The sequence below is a fragment of the Cyprinodon variegatus genome, unplaced genomic scaffold, assembly GCF_000732505.1.
Source record: "Cyprinodon variegatus isolate N-32 unplaced genomic scaffold, C_variegatus-1.0 Scaffold344, whole genome shotgun sequence".
Classification (NCBI taxonomy): domain Eukaryota; kingdom Metazoa; phylum Chordata; class Actinopteri; order Cyprinodontiformes; family Cyprinodontidae; genus Cyprinodon; species Cyprinodon variegatus.
This window is the reverse complement of record NW_015150797.1, coordinates 432,267-444,712: the sequence shown is the minus strand read 5'-3', so window position 1 is coordinate 444,712 and position 12,446 is coordinate 432,267. Positions and strand designations below refer to the sequence as shown.

The 12,446-nt window shown below is 37.7% G+C and overlaps 1 protein-coding gene across 1 annotated transcript in view; it reads left to right on the top strand.

Moving 5' to 3' along the window:
- LOC107091595 (solute carrier family 22 member 3-like) overlaps positions 1–12,164 on the top strand; it is a 17,944-nt gene extending 5,780 nt beyond the window's left edge. Inside the window, exons 2-12 of the mRNA XM_015385602.1 lie at positions 905–1,317; positions 6,247–6,350; positions 6,447–6,601; positions 8,331–8,499; positions 8,587–8,704; positions 8,778–8,881; positions 9,003–9,217; positions 9,304–9,412; positions 11,441–11,553; positions 11,631–11,730; positions 12,030–12,164. Coding sequence (XP_015241088.1) covers positions 919–1,317; positions 6,247–6,350; positions 6,447–6,601; positions 8,331–8,499; positions 8,587–8,704; positions 8,778–8,881; positions 9,003–9,217; positions 9,304–9,412; positions 11,441–11,553; positions 11,631–11,730; positions 12,030–12,087 — 1,644 coding nt within the window. The 5' untranslated portion in view covers positions 905–918 and the 3' untranslated portion in view covers positions 12,088–12,164. The remainder of the gene's footprint in view (positions 1–904; positions 1,318–6,246; positions 6,351–6,446; positions 6,602–8,330; positions 8,500–8,586; positions 8,705–8,777; positions 8,882–9,002; positions 9,218–9,303; positions 9,413–11,440; positions 11,554–11,630; positions 11,731–12,029) is intronic.
- The last annotated feature ends 282 nt before the right edge of the window (positions 12,165–12,446 follow it).

The window sequence follows — 12,446 nt, the reverse complement described above, 5'->3', positions numbered from 1 at the left end:
AAACACACAGACAGGAATCCTGACAATTTGTCCAGTCTAGTATAATGATTTCTTTTTCTTTTTTGAAGCTTTTGAAAAGAAAACCAAAAAAAATGTTATGTTGATTAAGAATCTTTAAAATTGAAAATGCATTATAATTAGACAGAAAACGTGTGTCTCATCTTTCAAATCTGAAATAATGACATTTATTTTGTGTCAGTGAGTCACAAGACATGAGTTATGAATTTTCAATTATTGAAAGCAATGCCTGTCTGCCTGCTGAGGCACTTTTCTGCCTCTCTACCTGCTTACATTCTTTTACTTTTAACTTTTTTTCTGCTGCCTTCATATTCTCAAAATATGTTTTGTAATGCAAACATTAAGATCCATGATGAGTTAAAAAAAAAAGGAAGAGAAATATGCTTAAACACGTCTCATACTGGTTCCTCATATTTTTTGTTAAACACACATTTATGTTTCAAACATTTCTGGCGTAATTTTCATTTCTCAATATTGTGTTTTGATTAGTTTTAAGCAGTAAATCCTAATTTAGAGAAAAATCAATCTTTGGAAGATGATTTCTATGAAACATTTTACCTAAATATGCAGCTACTCAAATAAAATAGCTTTTTAATAATATTCTTATGTATTGGATATTACTTTATATTGTGCAGTCCTTTTGTTTTGGACATTACAGGGTAAGAATTCAACACCTTTAACCAGATGGTTTAGGTTGTTGAGAGTTGTAGCTATAAACTTTATATTTGGTTATTCCTTTCCATAGAGTGAAATATTTAGTTTTTCTTCAGTTTTAATCTCCATACAGTGTAACAGGAGTAAGGTTCTGTTTTTCCTCTTTAGTCTGTTTGTAGTCTGACGTTATCAAAGTGCAGCAGATCTAACAGACCCTGTTCATACTACACAGGATAACCAGCAAGAATGGCAAATGTGGACCGACTCATGGAGCTCATAGGAGACTTTGGACCTTTCCAGAAGAAGATAGTCATACTTTGTTCATTCCCAGTCATACTTTTTGCTTTTGTGTTTGTTGGAGTTGTCTTCCTGGGGCACACTCCTGATCACTGGTGTTGGACTCCTGGATCTGAGCAGCTTCTGGAGGAGTGTGGCTGGACAGAGGTTAAGGTGCGAGAAGTTACCGTCCCCCACTGTGAAAAGACTGGATCCTTCTGCCGCTGCCAAAGATTTGCTGTGAACTTGAGCAGCTTCCTCAACAAATGTGATGATTTTGAGTGGGAGCTGTCTTTAAATGGATCCCAGACGATGCCGTGTGACGGGAGATGGATATTTGATAAGAGTTACAAAACTACTGTCTCTGAGGTTGGTACATTTCAACTCCATCAGTTAACAAAATGGTTTACAAACCTAAACTTGGAGACCTTTACGTAGCAGTAGGAATGACTAAAGCTTATGTCTTAAGAACATTCATTGTTGGTGTAGGTTTTTAAAGGTTCTTCATACTTAGAAACCCATAACCAAGCTGACCTTCAGCTAAAAATAAATTAAACATAGTTGCCATTAGATCTTCCCGGGAAAGCCTAAAGTATTGTCTTCAGCATTTATTATACATAGATGGAGATGTTTCTTTAATAGTTAATCCTAATCTTTGCCTTTCAGTCAGCAAGCATATCTTTTCTCTTTCACTAAACTGCATTGCTTTGCATATGTATGTATCTTCCTTCAGCATTTTAACACAAACCTCTGTTACTATTTATTCCCTTTACTTTGGTAAAATCCATTGCATGAGCCTCCAGAAGTCATAAGGATAGTAGAGTCAACTTTTGTGGGATTTATCAATATAAATCCAAGTGTTTTGTAAAGGCTAAAGAAGATTTAAAAGTAAACTAGTGAATAAAAAGTGAAATGAAGACCCAAAAACATACAGCTGAGTCAAGGAGAAGTTGTCAGGGTTCATAGAACCATATGCATTCAAATTCTCGATGGCAATATTTAACCATCGTTTGACTGTAGAGTAAATATGAAGCGGCTACAAAGAAAAGTTGCCTGGCAATTAGAAAGCCTGTCATGAGTTGCTATGGAAAACCCAAGTTCAAGAAGGATGAATGCAGGATCATGGAAATTACGGTTTATTGCAGCTCTCAGTGATCAGATTCTTCTGTATGTTCGATTTCTCAATAACAAACTAATTGGCAGTAAATAATGATTAATAAAACATTTTTTTAAAAGGAAATCTCAAAGTTAGACAAAGAAAAGCTCAGAGGAAAGCTAATTTCTGTTAAAACAAAATTAAATGAGCTTAAATTGGAAAATTCAGTCTGAAATTTTTCATCTGACAGTGATTTCCTATCTGGGGAAAAAAAAGATAAACAAATCAGCTACTTTGGTCTGCTAACCCCGGGCAAATTTTGTTTACTTGAGAATATTCTGATTCCCCTTCTGAAAATTCTTAACTGCTATAATATTGGGTCATATTTTGATTGGAGATTTGTCCTGACTGCAAATTTCTATCTGCTGCCAAAGGATGTTTTCCTTACCTGCTTCAGATTCTTTGGAGACAGACCTGATGGAGCAACTGTTGGTGAAAGAACATTCAGGATACCAAAATTCCCATCTCAAGGATACAAACTTGATTTGATTATTTTCATTATGTTAAAACAAACATGCATATCCTATTACTTTTTTTGAGTAAAATGCATTTTAAAGGAAAAGTTAAACTCATTTTATAGCTCTGCAGGTTCTGATAGAACCTGCAGAGCTATAAAATGGAAGATGGAAGAAATGTTTGGACCGAAGTTGAACAGGAAAATATTTAAAGCTTGGTTGTTGCTTGATGCTTCTGTTTCACACAGAGCTGAAATGCAGTGAATTGGGTGGAAAAAACCTTGTAGCATCTATATTCCATTCGGCTTTTCTCTGCTGTACCAAACATCGTGCTAAACAGACGGCAAGCATACACCACTTCCTGTAAAAAATAAAAAAACATTGGATTAAATCCTTTTAACGCCTTCTGATGTAATCCAAGAGTGACAGTAATTTGTTTCCCAGAGTTGTTTGCAATCTGTTGATAGCGGTGATATTTATGGGCTAATTCATGACATGTTTAAGTATGTTTATATCTGCAAAATGGAGTAGAAGCTCTTTGCTGGTCTGCAATGTTTTCTGCATGTAAATGTTACACATTTTTATTAGATGCTTGATATGAAAAAATTGGTCCACCCAGAGGGGCATGGATGATGTAAAACAATGTAATTTGGCCGTGCAGCACTACAGACCTGAAAGATGTGTCAAGCATAAACAAAGCTTAAGACTCTTGGCTTAGTTTAATAATAGATGGACTAAAAATAAAAAGGCAGGATATTGCTATAAGCTAAGGGTCACAGTGACACATTTGGATTGTCATAACTAAAAAATGGTTGAGTAAGTCTTCTGAACCCGACCAGATGACTTAATCGAACATTCATTTATTTACCTGGATTATTGAGATGCATTAGGCCAACAATTGTCATAGGCTGTGTCCGAATGTCCGCCCCTGGATCCCTCACTCACTGTGAAGAGTGGGGACTATATAGTGGACTTTATAGTGAACTCAGGTAACTCACCGTTTGGACAGATGATCACTACTTTTCGGTCCCAATCAGTCACATCACTCTGCCTCCCTGCACGGTGCCTGCGCCATCTTTGTTGTATGTCACCGCTGTCAGGTTGCGACAGCTAGCCGCTGTGACTGCAAATCCAACAACATATTCTCATTATCAGTTCGTATGAAATCGTACGAAAAGTTATGCTCACTATTTCGTACGTTTTGGACGTTTTTCCTCAAAAAAAAACAGATCAGTGCTCATGCGCAGGCAGACAGACAAAAAAAGCAGATCCGCAGACGGACGTAAAATTTGGAAAAACAGTGCAATAATCACTTCTTCATGTCTCTAACTACGTTGCTTGCTGTTTTATATCTTAGGTTTAGGGTTAGGGCTAATTGTTTTTAAAATTCTATGTTCTTGAATGGTGCGTAAGATGCGCATGCGCATACGACGAAAAAAACGTCCAAAACGTACGAAATTACGGTGCATAACTTTTCGTACGATTTCATACGAACTCATAATGAGAATACACTGAATCCATTGATAGGATATATCTGCTTGTCCAGTGACCATGGATGATCACTACTTTACTGGGGAAATTTCGAGTCCACTACTTTTTTCTCCACTAAATGTTCAGACACTCATCTAAAATGTTGTGATCACTAAATAGTGAACTATATAGTGGTTATGGCGGACATTCAGACACAGCCATAGTTTTTTGTTGAATCTTTAGTTTGCAACTTTTCACGTGGCCTGCTCTGTGGTGATACGGGATTGTATTGTACTGTCAGTTTTCTACAGATTACCTAAGCTAAACTTTACCTTTAAAGGAATAGTACACCCAAAACATGATTAGCCTTCATTTTCTGCTCACCCCCATGCTGAACAACACTCCGGAGTACTTTTTTGATATCTCAAATGCATCTGGAGATCTGGGAGGCTTCTTGCTGTCTGCTGACATTCAAATAATGGAGGTCTATGGCGCCCGAGGCAGAAAGGTCCATAAAAGTCCACAAAAAACGTGTCAATATTCCTCCATACTGCTCGTCCAATGTATTCCAAGTGTCCTGAGTGGGTAGCATCCAGAATTTACTCGAAACGAAGTCATTTAGAATGTTTTTAGAGCATAAACAGTAGTGTATAGGATTTCCTAAAAGCGCGTTCACGAGTCTACTGATACCGCGGCAGACCAAACCAGATGAAAGTGCGCATTCAGCTCGGCAAAGAACTCATTCTCTTCCTCAACACTGAAGTCCTCAGACATTTTTCTTTCATTGTTTCTTTCTTTGCACAGGTAAACAGCACATTTCTTCTTCTACGCTTGCATTATCGGCAGAGCAGACGCTGAATGCGCACTTTCATCTGGTTTGGTCTGCCGCGGTTTCCGTAGACTCGTGAACGCGCTTTTAGGAAATCCTATACACTACTGTTTATGCTCTAAAAACATTCTAAATGACTTCGTTTCGAGTAAATTCTGGACGCTACCCACTCAGGACACTTGGAATACATTGGACGAGCAGTATGGAGGAATATTGACACGTTTTTTGTGGACTTTTATGGACCTTTCTGTCTCGGGCGCCATAGACCTCCATTATTTGAATGTCAGCAGACAGCAAGAAGCCTCCCAGATCTCCAGATGCATTTGAGATATCAAAAAAGTACTCCAGAGTGTTGTTCAGCATGGGGGTGAGTAGAAAATGAAGGCTAATCATGTTTTGGGTGTACTATTCCTTTAATATATTTAAAGTTATCACCATTGCTCTAGTTGTGGCTAAAAACGTATGAGTTAGAACTGGCAACTGTTCATGAGTGCTTGTTTCTCATATCACTGTCGGAGGGTTGAGTTCTTGATTTCAGCTCAGCAGAGAGGGTCCAGGTATGAAAGGAACGGTTTGCTGCTGGTTTAGTAGAATAAAAAGCCAAATCTAAAGAAAAGGCTGATAAAAGACTTGGAGAAACACAGGTGGACCTGATAACAGAGGGATAAACCCAGGGGTTATAAATGGTGTGAGAGAGAACACTGAGCAATTTTCATTTTTCTTTTATTAAAAAAAAAACAAGAATAAAAGAAATGACACAAATTCTAAAGGAAAATGACAAACTCTAAAAAGGCCTGGTTTGAGGTTTGGATATACTGTAGATATTGAAAAGATTTTGACAAAAATACACATGTCAAAGTAGAACACAGCTTCAGTTTTTGGCCTTAATTGAGCTAAATAAAGGTCAGATTTGGAAGGAAATCTGAGCTGTATTTAGAGGTTGTCAAATTAACCGTGACTATGGGGGAAAAGCTGGCAAATGGAATGAATTTGACTTTATAAACAAGCCAGATTAACAAACATGCACACATTCATGCATCAATATGCAATAGACGAATTATTGAGTGTCTTGACCAGGTCCCTAAACAAAGCTCTCCCTCAACACAACTAATCTACCCAATGAACCAAAGTCATCCTTTACAGTCGCAATTGAAGCAAAGTTTGTTCTAAAGGTAGTGACTTCATTTTAGGTATTTCTTTGTTAAAACTTTGAAAAGCATGATTTATCTTCCATTTCACAAATAATCCCTGTTTTTGGTCTATATAATAAAAAACAGATTATTTAAAACTTTGAGGGAAATCTTTTGCAAACCAATGTAGTATGATATCCTAAATGCAAACACAATCATAGATGTTAATAATAATTGTGATTTGCTTCCTTCTCCTAGTTTTCACTGGTCTGTGAAAAAGCCTGGCTTGCTGACTTAAATCAGGTGTTCCTAGCTTTTGGATTTTTTATTGGAGCTTTTGTGACTAGCTATATTGCTGACAGGTTTGTTATGCTTCATGATAATACCAACCTTGTTTTTACATTTTATCTTATAAGGATACGTACGTTGTCAGTAAATGTCCTTTTTTCCCCCCGAAGGTTTGGCAGAAAGCCATGTGTCATTGGCTCAATGCTTGGCCTAGGAATTGCTGGAGTTGGGGTCAGTCTGTCACCATGGTACCCACTACTGCTTCTCATGCGGTTTTTACAAGGTTTCTGTGGAAAGGGGGCGTGGACAGCAACCTATGTGCTTGGTAGGTGCTGAATGTTTATCATCTATCTTTAGTGATATAAGGATAATAACAGGAAAAGTATGAAGTCAACACAAACAAAGCAGCTCAAATTATCTAAACACCCTTTAAACTGATCAAAAAGTACATTCACAGAAAGCATGTAGCGGCCGCTTGACATTCTGCTCCTCTCTCGTCTAATTTGCTAAGACACCTTGGTCAACTTGCCCAGTCGCTCCCCCAAATCGTCATCACAACCACATCCTTTCCCTGATTGGTTATTGCAAAACAAATTGTCATATTTCAGATTTTTCAACTACTGCAAAATGTCTCTGTGCTCTAGCCGCATGTCCACCGTACCGGCCAGTGTTGTGCCTGAACTCGTCCATTTAAAGTAAGTTCATGAACTCGTTCATATTTTGGACGAACGTGAACTGAACGTACGGCATTACTGCCTGATGAACGTTATTGTGAACTCGTTCATTCTGGTGTCTGTGAACGGCACGCTCTCTCAGTTCAACTCCGTTCAATAGGTTGCCAGATTTCTATAGAGCCCTCCAGGCGAAACCCCGGCTAAATCACACCGTAAACAGGCCTTAATATGTAGCGGGAAAAACACCCAATCTGGCAACACCAGCTACCAGTGTCGTAGCCTACAGCAGCGTGGAAGCCACAGCAGCATGGAGGCGACCGTGGAGGCGACAAAGCAGCAGTATGATCACTTAAAACAGTTTTATGACCAGGTGGTCGGTGAGGATGATGGCAACAATCTTACATTTCTCTGCAAACTTTGCCCGCCGGCTTTCAGGAAAAAAATCCGCACTTCAGTAACATCCAAAGCAAATCTGAAACGGCATATGTACTGAAATGGAATTTCAAATGGAAAAAAATATAAAAATTAAAAAAACATTTGCACCTTAAAGACTACTTCCCTGTTTTTCTTTTAATAATTCCTCATAAAAAAGACCATTCAAGCAGCACATTTTTCCTGATGTTTTTGAGAATATACTGTAGGGGTGAAAGCTGCAGCTGCTACTAGTGTGAAGTGAATGGACAGCAACAAAGCGTTAAAGCAACAATGGGGAAATGCTGTCCCCTCAATGCTAATGTAAACCCTGGTTGGATAAGGATTCAAAACTGGATATAAAGATGAAATATGACGCACAGTTTCAGAGTTACAACTGATAAAATAATTGCTGTCTGTGGTTCTACAGTAGGCTATGGTGTAATTGAGCAATATATGAAAAAAAAAAGAACTATGAACTAGTTCATTTTTTGGAACTGTGAACTTAGTTCAATATTTTGAATTATGAACTATGAACTGAACTAGTTCATTTTAAAATGTGTGAACTGAACTTTGAACTAGTTCACGTAGAAAGAGAACTTTCCAAACACTGGTACCGGCAAACTGTGAACGCCCAATATGCACCAATCACCTCGCTTGAAATATGTCCATCACATTTAATCCCTCCTGATTGCACCTTAAAGGCATGAAGGAGGATTGTGTGGTGGAAGATATGTCCAACTGCTGTTTGTGTATTTTTTTAATTTGTGCATATGCATCAGTGCCCCCTTCTAAAATACCCTACTGTATATAATCACTCTATGACCCCTTTAATACCTTTAACATGGAGATAACGTGGAAGTCTTTCACTCCACTCTCGGCATTCGTGTTTGGTGTGAATGAACAAAAACAGTATGTTTTTATGCCTGCGCATATTTAAACTTGTTCTCTTAAACTCATATTTTACAGTGGTGGAATTTTTTGGAGCAGAAAACAGGAAATTTGTGTCCATGGTTAGTCGAACTTTCTACTCCTTGGGTATGGTCATACTGCCGGGGCTGGCTTACTTTTTGGTCTCCTGGAGGAACCTGCAGCTGGCTATGAGTCTTCCCTGCTTCCTGTTTCTCTCATACTACTGGTATACCATTTTTTAATCAAAAATAACATCATAGGAGCTCACATTTTTTATGCTGTAATTAAAACTGTTTTCTTTTTGTCATTCAAGGATTGTCCCTGAATCACCTCGCTGGCTGTTTTCTCAAGGAAGAAAAACAGACGCCATAAAAGTTGCTTCAAACATTGCGAAATGTAACAATAGAGTTTTGCCACCAAATCTACATGAGGTATTTGTAAGCACTGTTAATCCAGTTTATTGTAGTAACAGTCACGGTAAAATCTTACTGGAATATATTTCAGATACTTCTTTGGGAGGAAAAGAAGGAAGCACCTTCTGTGTCGTTTAAGGATTTATTTCGGACACCAAACATAAGAAAAAACACTCTGATTTTAACCTATGCCTGGTGAGTCAGTTAAGAGAACTTTTTTTCATAAACAAAAACGCAAAATTGCTACAGGATAGAACAGATCAGTTTTGTTGATTGGGTGCTCCAAGCTGGTTTACTCGAGTCTCTTTTCACGCAGGTTCACAAGCACTGTTGTGTTTCAAGGCCTGGTCCTGCGGCTTGGGATCACTGGTGGAAATCTCTTACTGGATTTCTTCATCTCTGCGGTGGTGGAGCTGCCCACAGGGCTCATCTTCTACCTGCTGGTGGACAGAGTGGGTCGACGATCTCTAATGGCCTTTACTAACCTCACAGCAGGAATCGCTTGTCTTCTTGTTCCTTTTATATCCCCCAGTAGGTACTTCTGAACAATTATCAGCTGTTTGCAGGGGTGAGGAAAGCTCTTGGATATGGACTCTGCTGTGTTTTCTGTCTTGCAGGTTTCTTCTGGTTGGGGAAGTCTGTTGCAATCATTGGCAGACTTGCTGTTGCCATTGGGTTCGAGACTGTGAACTTTGCAAACACAGAGATGTACCCGACTCATCTGAGGTGTGTTTTTTTTTTTCAATTCCATCTGGCTCATATAATGTACAAGATACACTGTATTGCCAAAAGTATTCATTCATCTGGTGTCCTAAGCATCGGTACTCAAGTGACATCTTATTCTTAATTGTAAGCGTTCAGCATGATGCCAACCTAGCGCTATAGCATCTCTGTCAAGGCTTTCCACAAGGTTTAGCACTATTTAATGAGAATAGTTGAGTGTTTGGGGAAACTCTATTTCAGACACTTGCAAGAGTGAGAAGATCTTGCTTGGATTTGGTGCCCAGAATTTATTCAGAATGTGATCAAGAACAGAGTCGTTCCAAACAAAAATACCAGCTTTCTCTTTTATGGAGCTTATTTTTTTTATTTTTTGAGTTCTTATGGCAGTAGTGGCTCGTTTTATGGAGAGTAGGCTGACAGGACAGCGGTTATGAGAGAGGGAGAGACATGCAGGAAAGGACCACTGGTCGGATTCAAGCCTGGATCACCCGCGTTGAGGACTAAGGCCTCCCCACTGCACCACCAAAGCACGCCCAGGAGCTTATTTTTAGAGCCACATGATAGAACCGTACCCAGTCCAAGAAAATATGTTATGTTAAAGGGGAACGCTGTTTTTTTTTTTTACATTGGGCCCTTGATTTTACGTTATTACATCAGGTTCTTGTGTCATTTGGAGCCGTTATGAAGATATTCCGTTAGGTTATCAAAAAGTAGTATACTTGAAGTAAATTCTATTAAGAATACTTAAGTGTAAGTATAAGTTTAGAAAGTATACCGAACAATGTACGTTTAGTGTACTTGAAGTATTACTAAAGTAATACTTCTTCGAACTAAATTGGGACATTTTTAAGTTTACTAAAGTATACTTAAAGGATACTTAAATAAACAATAAAGTAAACAATAGTATAGTCAAGTACACTTGACTATACTATTGTTAAGTATATGAAATCTAGTTTAGAATAAGTAAACTCTAAGTGCACTGCCTGATTTTAAGTATGAAATTAGTGCAGTTTTAGTATATTGGAATAAACTACTTTTTGCTAAGTAACGTCTTCCTATGGGCAACGACTTGAAGGCACAAACTAAAACTGCGTTCCCCTTTAAGGCATTTCACTGAAACTAAAGCTACTCTCACTGACCTTTTTGACATAAGCAACTCATATCTGACCTTTTCATGGTTTTATAATTTCTTATCTTTTTTTACTCATAAATCAGATATCTGCAGTCATGCTGCATTATATCTAACTTCAACATCATTGCCGTTGCTTCTACCTTATATCCACAGACTGTTCTGATGATTGCTCTGCTAAAGGCCAGGGTTTTCCTTACCTTCCCTAATTTTTTATGATGTCTTAAAGATACCGTCATTTACACAAATAACACAAAGACTATGGTATTTTCAGTGACTTTTGCATCCATTATTACTTTTGTAAACAGTAGGCTGCTATTTGACATCCAGATTTTCCCTCTTTGCGTGTGGGTTGCTTTGACGTCCTAAACTGTTCTGACAGCAATCAGATGACTGTCTAATTTGATTAGCTGCATGAATAATCACTTGAAAAAGATTGGATTTCAGCAAACAATTACCCCTCTCCACATTAGCTTAAACTTGACACAATATTTCAAGTAATTGTTTTTACTGTTCAGCCAGAAACCCAGACACTTCTGTTGTGTTACAGGACATAGTGATAGGATTCCTCACTCTAAATAGTCTCCATTGCTCCAAAGTGCAGCGACAGAGTGCTTTACATTCACGTTGTTTTATACTTGGTGATATGGATGCATTTCTTTAGCCAAAGACATTATTATACACTTTTACTATGCTTCTACTTGAGCTACTTTACTGAAAAAAGGTATCAATAAAGACTCATCAGCGTCGGTGCTGATATCCACAGTGCAGGAAGTATATTGCTTTAAAAAGAGTCACTGAGCACACATTAAGTGTGCTCAGTGTTTTTTAGCCAATGGCTTTGGTTGTTTTCCTTTTTTTTTTATCAAATACCATCAAATATTCTTCCTGTTCTCTGCCAGGAACGTCGGTCTGTCCGTCTGTTCATCAGCCAGTGACATCGGTGCGATTGCATCGCCCTTCCTGCTGTACAAACTGGCCAACATCTGGAAGGAGCTTCCTCTTATTCTCTATGGTGTAGCAACATTTTATTGAATAAAAAATGTTTCTTGATGTTTACTGTAAATATAAACTCTCCAATGTCTGTTTAAGGTGTCATGTCAGTGCTGTACAGTGCTCTGGTGACATTGTTGCCAGAAATGAGTGGAGTTTCCTTGCCAGAAACCATAGAGGATGTAGAAAATCTGAAGAGGTACATTTTCTTTCTTTCTTAAAAAAAAATGACAATGACTCTTAAAATAATGGAAGAAAGTATCGCAGAGCAGAGGAGAATACTTTTTCTGCTTCATCTCAGAAAAATGCATCTAAAATCTAGTTTAATTTACATGTGAAAGTGTGAAACACAAATGGATTTATAAAAGAAAAAGAATGATGCAAAACAAATATAACCGATAATGCTGGAGAGGAAAAAAATACTTTAAGAAATACAGATTTATGCACATTTTCCAGACAGATTGATTACTAATTTGGGATTGTGTGGTTTCTTGACAGGAGAAGAGAGAAATCTGATAAAAAAAGAAGACAACAAAATTATGTAAAAAAGAACTGAAGACTCAACAAGAAGGACAATTTTTCTTTCCTTTTGTACAGACAGTCATTCATTTTGTGGTTTGGATTTTTCTGCAGATTTGTGTTTCCTAAGTTTGCAGTGGTCAAATGTTTCTACCTGAGATTTTCTTGCAATAAAATGTATATTTATGGGAGTTTAAAAAATAAAATATATTTATACATGTTACTGATTAGCAAAGCTTTCTCTTCTTTGTTCTCAGCAGTGTAGGTAAAAGTACTCAGAAACGGTACTTAATTACAAGTGCAAATAAACAAACAAATCTAGTAAAAGTACTCACATTTATACTTAAGTAAAAGTGACAAAGTTCTTGCTTTTAAAAATATTTCAAGTATTAAAAG